Source organism: Emys orbicularis, chromosome 18 (assembly GCF_028017835.1).
Source record: "Emys orbicularis isolate rEmyOrb1 chromosome 18, rEmyOrb1.hap1, whole genome shotgun sequence".
NCBI classification, from domain to species: domain Eukaryota; kingdom Metazoa; phylum Chordata; order Testudines; family Emydidae; genus Emys; species Emys orbicularis.
Window position 1 is genome coordinate 12,150,662 of NC_088700.1, and position 13,711 is coordinate 12,164,372.

At 46.4% G+C, this 13,711-nt stretch overlaps 1 protein-coding gene across 1 annotated transcript in view; it reads right to left on the reverse strand.

Moving 5' to 3' along the window:
* NCS1 (neuronal calcium sensor 1) overlaps positions 1–3,194 on the reverse strand; it is an 88,704-nt gene extending 85,510 nt beyond the window's left edge. The window contains exon 1 of the mRNA XM_065418777.1: positions 3,131–3,194. Within this exon, the coding sequence (XP_065274849.1) occupies positions 3,131–3,194 (64 nt within the window). The remainder of the gene's footprint in view (positions 1–3,130) is intronic.
* Positions 3,195–13,711: the final 10,517 nt, after the last annotated feature.

Sequence of the window (13,711 nt, forward strand, 5' to 3'; positions counted from 1 at the left end):
TTATTAAGCTAAGTAAGATAAAGTCTTGAGTCTCTCTCTATAAGGTATGCTTTAATCAGTCTCAGGGCTCTTCTCTGAACACTTTCCAATTTATCAACAGAGCAAACCTAAAGCTGATGGGCTCTATAGCATAATAGCTAGCCCAGTAGTTCTCTGCAGTAATGACCAAGGAGCTCAGGCAAAGGTTGTGGGTTCACATCCCACCATGGTTGCTTTTTTGCTATTAATTTTACCTGGGAGGTGCTCCAATACTGTGATGCTGGGCAGCAGCGTAAGACGGAATGATAAGGTGCAGGGAATTAGGCCAGGTAACGCTGAGCCCAGCGTGGAAGGGAGGGTTTTAGTCTCTTTGAGGAGCTGCTTACCATCTGACTGATCTAGGTATCCAGTGTTACTTCCCTAGGGTAAGAAAGGGGGCCTAGTAGACAGGGCATTGAATTCAGGAGATCAGGGTTCAATCCCCTCTTCAGGCAGAGACTATGTTTATGTGTGTGACCTTGGGAAAGTCATTTTATCATCTCTGTGCCTCCGTTCTCCATCTGTAAATGGGGATAACAGCACTGCTCTAACTCCCAAGGATCTGAGGATAGAATCTGAGACACTCAAATACGATGGGGATGAGGGCCATGTAAGTACCTAGATAGACAGGAAAGTGCTCGCTCTTCTTGACAACTGTGGCAAAGATGCAGGAACACTTAAGCTGAAATGATTATCACCAGAGGTGAGGCCTGGAATGATGAGAACTAGACAAATAGAGTCAAATTCTAGTTACACGGGTGCAGTTCTGCTGAAGTCAAGGAGGTCGTATTCATTTATCAGAGGAGAATTTGGGCCATGGGATCAAATTCTGAGTCTGGGCAGTTGGGCCTGCATGTTTTATATGCCCACTCCTGTACACGCAACCGGACTTCATCTGCACACATCCAGCTGGTGGCTGCGTGCGCCTTGCTGCCCAATCTGCATGTGCAAATGTGAGCTTAGTACCTACAATAAAAGGTGCAGTGAGCTGCGTGTGAAAGAGCAGATGTGTAAAATCAGAGACCAGCTTGCAGCTAGCTGAAATGTGGCCCATAGTTTTTGACAGTGCTTGTCACTGGGCAGACTGACCAAAGCCAAGAGGTAGAGGGATTTTTTTTGATGGGGGAGGAGGAGCTGGGCACGCAGAAGAGAAAACTGGAGAGAAGAATAGTGTTGACGCAATGACTGATTTAAAACAAATGACCCCTTGTTGGCCTCATCTAGCAATGGAAACATCCCCGTATGAATGACAATTTCACAATACTATTATACTTGTTCAGCATCTATTGTTGGCAAGACATAGGATATCATGATCCTTTGTCTGCCACATATTTCTCCCTAGAGGGATCCACTGCTGTGTAAAGTGAAACTACAGAGGAGACAAAAAAAAGATGTCAAGGTAGCCCAGTGTCTGGTACCACTCAGCCCGGAAGTTTGTGATGGTGCCGGATCATCTTGGAACCATCCCCATTTGTTCTGAAGGACAGAAATGGAGATGAGATTGTGTCACGGCAGACAAAAGTCAGCGTGCAGGCTTGGAAGCCTTTAATGACTTGCTCCAGTGCTCTATGCATCAGACTGCCCAGTGGATGTAGAGAGCAGCGCTGAATGATGGAGTTGTGCAATGCACCAGCGTGGCTCTGTTCCCTATGGGAGAACCTGCTGCATCCTAATCTATTGCCTTTTTGGGTAAGTGCTGCCGTGGGACTGCAGCAGTGTCAGTGGAGAGAGAGCTCCTGGGTCTGTTAGCTTTCTAGTGCTCTCCAGCTATGCAACAATAATACCTCCAACCTGTGCGCAGAGAAGCAGACTTGAACACAGCAGCCTTGGCTGTACCTTCAATACACCCTTAGAATTGATCTCAATAAGCAAAACAATCCAGCAGCTTGCAGTGCTAATAAGATTACATCAGCGATCCAAATGAAAAATCCACCCATTTAACAGAGCAGATTGTTAGGCTGATATTTAAGATTCCTGGAGAAAAAGAAGGAGCTTTCGGGTGTCTGACCCTTCACTGTGCTCCATAACACGGAGAAGATCCCTCTGCCTAATGAACCCAAACTTTGAAAGCTACAAATGGTAGAGACCTTACATTAAAAAATGCTTCTTGGTTCTGAAGTGGAGGTGGCAAGGAGGGGAGAATTGAAATGGGGTTCTCTCTGCGCACCAATGTATTGGTGACATTTCAGATTAGAGTCAGGAAGCCCCATAAAGGTCTGGAAACTGTGGATCCAGGTAAAGTGCACATTGAGTTAGCAAATGATGTCATATGGGGGAGGGGGACATTCCTTGACTGTGAGTTATTGGTTGCTTAAAGCTAGAGGGGAAAGTTTTTTAATGGGTGTTCCCCTGGCTCCCTGCCCCTCCCACCCCCCCACCAATAAATCACTGTCTATATTCCTCTCTTTCCAGGCTAACCTCCTCTGAATTCTTGCAATCGAGCACAGCAGCGCTTGAGCACTCCATTAGGGGAATGATTAAGAAACTGTCAATGTTCTACAAAACCCAATGCTCGGAACTAAAAATAAACCAAAACACCAGGGGGTGAGAGGGAAGGGAAAGAATTTCAGAACTCGGTGCAAATTCTCCAGCAAAGCAAAGATTGCAGCAATGTTTACCACTGAACAGTTTTTTCTGTCCCTCCCTTTCACACACCCCCACGGGAGATGTTTGGGGAAAAAGGGGGTGTTCTGCTCTCCTCGCCAACACTTCAGTGCATCGTGATGTCTGAATCACCAGGCTGAGCTTCTCTAGAAAGAAATACTTGCTTGTCTGGTGCTTCTCACTGAATAACGATACTCTAGCGGGGGTTCTCCCTTCTGTGATGACCCCCTCAAATACCTGCCTTTTCTTTTGCTTTCTTTATCAGTGCAGCAGATCGTGCAAATGCTACACACCATGACACACTTACACATCCCTCCCCTCAACCTTTACAGGTGCATGCATTCCTGTGACACAAACAGCACATGTGCAGCCCCCAAATGCGAGCAGCAGGGCCCCATACGGAAAACCAACCGCATCTTTTGATCTTGACCGGCTCCTACTCCATCCCTACCCCTAGTACGAGAGCAATCGGAAAGTTGCCTGATTGTAAGGGGGTTAGAATACTTACAGTAGGTCTTCCTGGTCAGCTCTTCCACAACTTCAGGCTTCAACTTGCTGTTGGATTTCCCCATTATTGCCCAGCAGCTCTTCCTCCAGATCACTCAGTACATCAATCACTATACTGCCTCGTAACTCCCCCTCTTTCACTGAGGGGTCATCCGAAGGCTTGCCTTGACTTTAAAAACAATTCAAAATCACCTCGGGTTCTTCTCCTCTCCTTCCTAGAACAATGTTTCTTTAAAAAACAGAAAAGCAGCAGCAGCAATGGAGTAAGGGGGAGAGGGAAGAATTGCTTTTGTTTTAGTGGTGCTCCAAGCTTCTGGGAGACAGGATTTCGGTCCTGGAGGATTTTACCCCACTCTTCAATTGAAGAATAACGCTAATAAACAGAATTGCTACATTACACTTGGGGAGAGGGCTTTGGGGTTCGGTTTTTTTACAGCGACCAGAACTGTGGTTACATTTCAGTCATGGTTTCTCTTCATAAAAAATTAAACACTGCAGGTTCATTTGTTTTTCCTCCCCTGCCCTTGCTTGCACAGCCTGGTAAGGAAGGTTATTGTGCAGGATCTGTGTGTGTGTCTCTCTCTCTATCCTCCCGGTAGCTCTGTGGAGTGTTGCTGTTGTCGTCCCTGGTTACAGAACACCCTCCCCTCTTTCTTTCGCTGTGTAGCTTCAGCGGGCGAGGATTTGCTGCTGCCTGCTGCTCTGCTGATAAGGTGTTAACTGGAATCTGCCAGTCAGACAGCAGCAGGCCAATGTCTTATGTCTCCCTTTCTTGTCTCCTCACTTTCCTTTTAGATCAATCCTCAAAAAAAACCCACAACCCAATCACATTTTCATTCAAAACAACTCAATGGCTTCTTCTTTCTCTGCAGATGCATTGATTTCCGTCCTCTGGGGCCTGAAGAGAAAACGCTTGTTGTCTCTAACTTGGAGCCGAGTGTCTAATGGAGATCGGAGATTCCCCCACTCCCCTCTCTCCAAAGTGGTGTATTTATCTGAGATTCACAGAAGTTAGGGATGGAAGAAACTGATTGGGTCCTTCGATCCGCCCTCTGCCATTGAGGAATCTGCCTTTGTTTTATCGGAAAGTGGCAACGATATATTTGGTGCTATGTAAATAAATGGGATTATTATTGTCACTATACTGGTTTCTGCCTTGATGCAAAGTCCCGTTAATGAGATTTACTGCCTATCGCACTTGTTTGTTTTGAAGACCCATATTCCTTCTCCCAGATTCCTTTGCCTGTGTTCTTGAGACTGTTCCTCTTGATGTTTTCCTGGCACGTAATAATTTACAAAGAAGTGACTTTTTGTGAATTTCGTAGATAACTCTAAGGCGTTTGCTTGCTTGCTCTCCCTTGGGGGAATTTTATAGCGAGTGTGCAGCCAGGGTAGCAGAAACCTGCAAGAAACAAAATAGATTTTCATCACTGACAGGTGGGTCTTTGTAAATCTATCTTTGAGATAAGGAAAATATTGAGCGTGCCCAGATTGGTGGAAACACCCGGCCTACCAAGCTGACTGTGTTGCAGATGATTAACATACATCCCATCTGACAACGTGTCTCTACTCCGCTTTCTACTTATGCTATTTATCTCCAAAGAGATCAAATAATGTACTGCAATCTATGAGTCTTGCTACAGTCATTTTTATCCGTGAAAGGGACCCTTTCCCCTCTGGAGCCAGTTAGAAACATAGATGTTGGCCCCTTCCCTCAAAGAGCCATGTGGGTTCTTTGATGTTAAAATTAGGATTTACTAAAGACAACATACTGAGCCATCACACATCAACCAGCTGATCACAGAGGTCGGAACATCACCGCCCCTTATGCACCACACACATCAAGAGTGACCTCTCTGCACTAGACACCACATTAATATTATAACCCATAAGCAGGCAAAGATTCTGACCACCCAGCTAGTAACCTCAGCAACAAAGCACCTCCCTGCAGGCAGTTCCATTTCTTTAGGTGCACTGCTCGCTCAGGTTCAGGAGAGTGGTGAAGGAAGAAGAGCATTGATGGGGTTAAACCTGCCAAGGGAGAAGAAACCTACTGAAGTCGTGCCCTCTCCTGCCAATTTCCAGTGCTTGCTCTGCCTCTGACTTGTTCGATGACCTTAGGTAAGTCAGAGGGACCATCATTTGGAGAAGTGGCCTCTGATTTTTTTTGGTATGCTTCAATTTTTGGCACCCCCAACTTGGAGGTTTCACAGGTATTACTCAGCGCCCTCACAGGGCTCTCGTGAGGACTAATTCATTCATGTTTGTAAAGTGCAAATGGAGACCGTGTTGAGACTTTTTGAAAATCTGACCCCAATCAACCTACCCATGGGCCATACCAAGAATCACTGACAAAGGTGGAAATACAGCCCAAGAGCTCATAGCTTAGCCTAGGCCAGTGACCTTCAACCCTATTCCACCTGGAGCTAAAAACCATCCATGTTTTTTTGCCACAACCCACCCAACCCCACAATCCTTTGCAGCCAGGAAGGGGAAGAGTATCTTTGGATACAGACTGGCTAACCTAGTGAGGAGGGCTTTAAACTAGGTTTGATGGGGGCAGGAGACAAAAACCCACAGGTAAGTCAAAAACATGGAGACCTCGGAGGAGGGTCGAAATCGGGGGGGGGGGGGAGGGAGCATGGGCCATTATAGCAGGGACAAGGGAGAGACAAGAGGGAACACAGAGGGGAAATCAAATCAGTATCTTAGAGGTCTGTACACTAATGCAAGAAGTATGGGGAATCAACAGGAAGAACTAGAAATGTTAGTGAATAAACACAACTATGACATAGCTGGCATCGCAGAGACTTGGTGGGATAATACGCATGACTGGAATATTGATATAGAAGGGTACAGCTTGCTCAGGAAGGACAGGCAGGGGAAAAAAGAGGAGGTGTTGCCTTGTGATTCAAAGATGGATATACTTGGATTGAGGCTGAGTTGGAAATTGGAGACAGACTTGTTGACTTATCTCTGGGTAAGGATAAAGGGGGTAAAAAACAAGGGTGATGTCATGGTAGGGATCTACTACAGACCACCTAACTAGGAAGAAGAGGTGGATGAGGCTTTTTTTAAACAGCTAACAAAATCATCCAAAGCACAGGACTTGGTGGTGATGGGGGACTTCAACTATCCAGACATCTGTTGGGAAAATAATACAGCAAGGCACAGATTATCCAACAAGTTCTTGGAATGTATTGGAGACAATTTTTTATTTCAGAAAGTGGAGAAAGCAACCAGGGGAGATGCTGTTTAGATTTCATTTTGACAAACAGGGAGGAACTTGTTGAGAATTTGAAAGTTGAAGGCAGCTTGCGTGAACGTGATCATGGTAATCATGAAATAATAGAGTTCATGATTCTAAGGAAAGGTAGGAGGGAAAACAGCACGATAAAGACAATGGATTTCAAGAAGGCAGACTTAGCAAACTCAGGGAGTTGGTAGGTAAGATCCCATGGAAAGCAAGTCTAAGGAGAAAAACAGTTCAAGGGAATTGGGAGCTTTTCAGAGACACTATTAAGGGCACAAGGGCAAACTATCCCACTGTGTAGGAAAGATAGGAAGTATGGCAAGAGACCACCCTGACTTACCCAGGAAATCTTCAGTGATCTGAAACTCAAAATAAGAGTCTTGCATAAAGTGAAAACTAGGACAAATTACAAAGGATGAATATAAACAAATAACACAAGTATGTAGGGACAAAATTAGAAAGGCCAATGCACAAAATGAGATTAATCTAGTTAGAGACATAAAGGGTAACAATAAAACTTTCCACACAAACATTAGAAGCAAGAGGAAGACCAAGGAAAGGGTAGGCCCTTTACTCAATGAGGTGGGAAAGACAATAACAGAAAATTGCAGAAGAGCTAAATGACGTTTTTGTTTCAGTTTTCACCAAAAAGTTGAATAACAATTAGACGTCTAACATAGCGAATACCAGTGAAAATGAGGTAGGTTCAGAGGCTAAAATAGGGAAAGAACAAGTTTAAAATTACTTAGGTAAGTTAGATGTCTTCAAGTGGCCAGGACCTGATGAAATACATCCTAGAATACTCAAGGAGCTGACTGAGGAGACAACTGAGCTATTAGCGATTATCTTTGAAAACTCATGGAAGACAGGAGAGATTCTAGAGGACTGGAAGATGACAAATATAGTGCCCATCTATAAAAAGGGGAATTACAGACCAGTCAGATTAATTTCAGTACCCGGAAATATAAAGGAGCAAAGAACCAGGCAATCAATTTGCAAATATCTAGAAGATAATAAGGTGATAGCAGTCAGCATGGATTTGTCAAGAACAAATTGTGTCAAATCAACCTAATAGCTTCCTTTGACAGGGTAACAAGCTTTATGGATGGGGGGAAGTGGTAGATGTGGTATATCTTGACTTTAGTATGGCTTTTGATACTGTCTTTCATGACCTTCTCATAAACAAACTAGGTAAATACAGCCTAGAGAGAGCTACTATGAGATGGGTGCATAACTGGTTGGAAAACTGTTCCCAGAGAGTAGTTATCAGTGGTTCACAGTCATGCTGGAAGGACATATCAATGTCCTGAAAGGGTCAGTGCTGGATCTGGTTCTGTTCAATAACTTCATCAATGATTTAGATAATGGCACAGAGAACACACTTATAACATTTGCAGATCCTACCAATCTGGGAAGGGTTGTAAGTGCTTTGGAGGATAGGATTAAAATTAAAAATGATCTGGACAAACTGGATAAATGGTCTGAAGTAAATAGGATGAAATTCAATAAGAACAAATGTGAAGTACTCCACTTAGGAAGGAACAATCAATTGCACACATACAAAATGGGAAATGACTGCCTAGAAAGGAGTACTGCGGAGAGGGATCTGGGGGTTATAGTGGATTGCAAGCTAAATATGAGTCAACAGTGTAACACTGTTGCAAAAAAAGCAAACATCATTCTAGGATGTATTAGCAGGAGAGTTGTAAGCAAGACACAAGGAGTAATTCTTCCACTCTAGTTTGCACTGATAAGGCCTCAACTGGAGTATTGTGTCCAGTTCTGGGTGCCACATTTCAGGAAACATGTAGACAAATTGGAGAAAGTCCAGAGAAGAGCAACAAAATGATTAAAGGTCTAGAAAACATGACCTATGAGGGAAGATTGAAAGAATTGGGTTTGTTTAGTCTGGAGAAGAAAAGACTGAGGGGGGACAGATAACAGTTTTCAAGTACATAAAAGGAGAAGGGAGAAAAATTGTTCTTGTTAACCTCTGAGGATAGGACAAGAAGCAATGGGCTTACATTGCAGCAAGGCAGGTTTAGGTTGGACATTAGGAAAGGTTTCCTGTCAGGGTTAAGCACTGGAACAAATTGCCTAGGGAGGTTTTGGAATCTCTATCATTGGCGATTTTTAAGAGCAGGTTAGACAAACACCTGTCAGGGATGGTCTAGTTATTGCATAGACTGTAGCCAGGAAAAAAAAACAAAAAACACATGGCTGATGTTGGGTGCTGGGATTTGTGGAGCTAGCACTGGGTGTGAGGAGGTTACCCAGGCTTGGTGAGGGCCAAAGGAGAATTGGTCATACAGTCTCACAGTATATGAAAGCTCTGTGTATGTGCTAATTATCTCTAGTGCTCCACTGCTGCTTATCTTCTCTCCTACCTTGTATTTTAAATCCTGCCTGGGCTGTCCAGACATGCCTTTACTCCTCAAATATCAGCAACTGCTGAGGGAAATAATAGACACTTTAAATAATAAAGTAAAGGCTGTTCTGTAACCCTGCAAAGAGTATAGTGCAAATTGTGTGTGTGTTTATAAGGAACAGGGTGGGTGGGGGTGGGCAAGCGTGGATTACAGTACACACATGGTATGTTTCTTTACTAGTGAAGACTGCCACAGTCAATTGTCCAGGGACATATTCCCTACAGCAGACATTTCTAAAATACATAATCCTCTATTAGCAAACCTTCCACAACAAGCTCATTAAGGCAGCAAAGTTTAAAAACATAGCAGCATCCTTTATCAACACATCCCCAGCCTGGGCAACAAAAGGCTGACGGTAATATACCGGTACGAGACAAAAGAAAGGAGGCACAAATTCTCCTCTCTTATGCACGAGTGTCAACAGGAATAAGCCCACTGACTTCCAGTGAGTTACTAGGGATTTACATCATTGACCCAGAGACTTTAAGGCCAGAAGGGGCCATCATGCTCATCTAGTCTGACCTCCTGCACATCACAGGCCACAAAACCTCACCCACCCACTCCGGTAACAGGCCCATAACCTCTGGTTGAGTTACTGGTGTAAGTATGAAAGGGGGGGTGAAGTCCTCAAATCTTAATTTAAAGACTTCATGGTACAGAGAATCCAGCATATCTGAGAGCAGAACGTGGCAAGAGTCTGTTCTCTTCTAGATGCTACTTAGATTGTAATCCCCTTGGGGCAGGGGCCATCTTTTTGTTCTGAGTTTGTACAGCACCTAGCACAATGGGGCCTGGTCTATGCCTAGGGCCCCTAGGCACTATGGTAGGGCAAGTAATAATAAAATAATAATAGGGTGGTAGTGAGGCATGCTAGCCTCATAGGCCCCTACACTAGTAAGAGGAAGCCTGGGGGTAAGGCACTGACTGGGACTCTGGAACACTGGGTTCAATTCCTAGCTCTTCCACAAAATTCCCTGTGGGACCTTGGGCAAGGCAATTTCTTTGTGCCTCAGTTTCCCATCTGCAAGATGCAAATAGCAATACTTCCACTTTGCTTATTTACATTGTAAGCTCTTTGGCGCAGAGACTGTCTCTTGCTGTTTATGTACAGCACCAGCACAAGGGTCCCCCCCTCTCCGGGGAGGCCTCAAGAAGCTACTGTAAAATAAGCAAGACCATCCCAACCTAATCATTTTAGTACAAAGCTCTGCTGCTGAGAAACGGATGTTAACAGGATTCAATTAAATTTAAAATCCTACCCTGCCTATGCCACAGAAAACACTATAAAGAAGCTGAGATCACTTGGTGAAAGGATAAAAGTAATCAGAAAAAAGCTAGTCAATTTCTCTCCCTAATTACTGACATTGGCTTTATTCCTTCCTTGGTAAGTAAAAAGGTAGTGGGGTGTTGGCAAGGATGGAATGTTATTTCCAAAGATACAAAGACACAAGTTGCTTCGGGCAGGCTGGCTTAAAATCAGAATGGGACAAAAGAATTCTAACTAAACATGAAGCATGCAGAGAGTATCTGTACATGAATGAAATATTAAGGTAATTTCCTTACAGAGGAAGGCCAGCACTTGAATGCAGCTTTGCTTCATGAACTCCCCTATGTCTCCCTTCTGAGATATACATTACCATCCTGGGCAGCTCTCTTTATCACATCGCTAGCTACTGCAGTACAGTACTGCAGTGTAATCAGCAACAACCTTGGGTACTCTTGCAGCAGGGTAACAACAGACACAGCATGCCACAAAGGATATTAAGTCTCAAGACTCAGAACTAGCTTTTCCATTAACCAACTGTTTGTGTCCTGAGTTTATACACCTTCTGTTCACCATACTGCAATCTGCTGCCATGGAAATGATTATTCATTCAACTATATTCATTATTCTATCATCCTCGTGATCAAACAAGGCTGGCAGGGAGAAAGTTCATGCATAAATAAAAAGCACCGAAGGGGGTTAGAGTATGCTCTATTATTACTGGAAGAACTGTGAAATGTGTAGACCTGGTGTACAGTAAAATCTGTTTCTATAACAAACTCTCCCTCCCCTCCCCCAGGGTATTTATTTTAATGGGTTTAATAGAATTACTGAATTCTCTTTAATCGGTACCCAGCAAGTCTATTAACTTCAGAAACGCATTCTTTGTTACAGGTGGGATAACCACTCTGCAGTCAAGGATGATTTAATAAGCACCTTTATTTGCCTTCATGAGTCTTTTTTTTTTTTTAATTTAAGACTTCATTGTCATTTTATTATGATGATTATAGTCACTTCTTCAAATATTGTTGGAGCTATGTGGCAACATTTGATTATCCACCCTTTGTACATTCCGGTCACTTACTTCGCAAGGCAAATGTTCTCCTCTTCCCCTTTCTTTGAGTATGTACATATATATTTAAACAAAAGAGAGTGGAAAATATAAACCCAAAGAAGCCTGACACTGTTCCAGCCCCTGCTAGCAGCAGTGTTCTCCTAATCAAATGACAACGAGGTATGTTCTGAGCATGGCCAGCATCCACAATAACACGATACTTTGTAACATGTAAATATCCCATGTGTCCCAAGTTGTTAGTATTATTGTTGTTTGCAGCAGAGCCTAAAGGGCGCAGCTGAGATCAGGGCCGCATTGTGCTAGGTTCTGTACATACATAGAATAAGAAACAATCCCTTCCGGGAATAAAACCCAAGTCCCTCTGTGTCCCAATCCGGTTTCTTAACCACAAAACCATCCTTCCTTTCAAAGAGGCATTGCCAAAAAGCTATCAGTATTTGCAAGGCACAAACAGTGACCACGGCCACAGGCGCACACCTGGTTTTTTGTTTCTAACGCCCCTAACCCCATGGGACGGGAAGAGCTTTTTGGAAGGCCGGAGGGTGTAACATGGTAGGAATTTCGATACAGGAATTGGGGCTGTCCCTATTAAGGAAGCAGAGGTGGCAAACCCGGGAGGGCCTGGCTCCTGTCTTCTCCTGGGTGACAGACGCAGCCTTCGAAGCATCCTGCTGGAGGAGTTTCTCCCATTTAAAGGCAACTTCCCCCACAGGCAACCTCATGTCTCCCTCTTCTCCAGGCATCTGCAGAGGCTGGGGCGACGCGCAGGGACTTATCTGGGCATCTCGCTGCGTCCCAGGGGAGGGCGCCTGCCTGCCCCCAGCCTTCCCCGGTGCCGTCAGAGCGGATCGCGGCCCCCGGGCCGCTCCTGGGAGGCTGGTCCTGCGGCGCAGGGGCTCGCAGGCAGCGAGGGGGGGATTCCCGCCGCTAGGGGCCCCGTGCGACCCGGGCCGGGCTGCTCGCACCTCTCCACTCCCGCCCTGGCCCGGGGCGGGGACGATGTGCCAGGCAAAGCCCCCCGCGCCGGGGCCGGGGCCCCGCCGGGGAGGGGACGGTGCCACGCGGCGCCGCGCTGAGCCGCCCCCGGCCCGGCCACTCCCCTACTCACCGGCAGGCTCCGCTCCGCTCCGCCGGGCTCGCCGCGCTCCCCGCCCGGGCCTCGGCCCAGCCCCGCTCCGCCCGGCGCGTCTCTCCCCTTCCGCTCCTGCCGCAGGGATGCGGAGCCCGGGGCGCTCGGGGGCCGCTCAGCGGGCGGCGGGGTCAGGGACACGCGTGGGCCCAGCACAGCCGTGACCGCCGCGGGGGGCGCACGCGGGGACCATCACGATCCCATAGGGGGTGGGGGCGAAGGGGTGACGGTCGAGGCCTGGTTGGGAAGAGGGGGGCCACCTCCACTGACCCTCAAGCCCCGTCACCCAGGGGCTGAACGTGGTGACTGTGACCTGCACCAGTGCTTCCCAACCAGGGGTCTGGGGCCTGGTAGGGGGGGCCGCAGACAGGTTTCAGGGGAACCGCCAAGCATGGCCGGTGTTAGACTCGCTACAGCCCAGGGCAGAAAGCCAAAGCCCCGCTGCACAGGACTGCAGCCCAGAGCCCCCAAAGCATGAGCAACTTAGCTTCGTGAGGCCCCCTGTGCCGTGGGGCCCCGGCAATTGCTCTGCTTGCTACCCCTTAATGCCAGCCCTGACTTTTATATGCAGAAAACCAGTTGTTGTGGCCCAGGTGGGCCATGGAGTTTTTATAGCATGTGGGGGGGGGGGGGGATTCTGAAAGAAAAAGGTTGAGAACCCCTGACCCAGGCATACTCAGGCAGGTCTGATACCGGTGTCCGGCCCTCCTCTCAGTGTTTCACCAGAGGGGGTTGTGCGTGGCTTCTGCTGAAAGCTAAGCACTGGCTGAATGCCATGGTTATTGCGAGAGGTTTGTATGGGAACTAGTGTAAGAGATCTGCAAAATGTAGAATATTAGGGTGCAAAACAGTTGAAGCAACCTGGTCACCTGAGGTGAGACGGGGTTTCAGGGCTAACTCAATCAGCGCTGAGAACAATCCACAGCACTTCGTGCAGTGGCTGGACCAGCCACTTACAAAGACAAATGAACCCCAGCATTGTTTTTCTGAAGAGGGGCCCCTTGAGCTGAGAGACAATAGTCTGTAACTGTATAAGAGCAGAAGAAGTGACACAAGTTGTTACCCATGACTGAGGAGAAACTGCCAGTGCGGGTGTCTCTTTAAAGGTAGAGTCCAGCTGTCTGAACTGGACTAGTGTAGTGCTGTAAAGATTGACCATTGGGTGAGAGAAATACCTCATGTAGCAGCCAATTTGACACCCAGGGCATCTCTCCAGCACTGTAATCTCTATTGATTCCCTGTTGGTTTCTGGGTGGAGTTCAAGGGGTTGTTTTTTACCTGTGATGCCTATCAGAGACCACCTTTTTCCACGCCGTACAGCCGTAGTCAGCAGAGCTGCTGGAGTTGCCTTGGCATTGCTGTTATCCCCATTGACCAACAATACACAGGGAGGCTGTAGCAGTGCACAGCACTAAATGTGGGTTCCCAGATT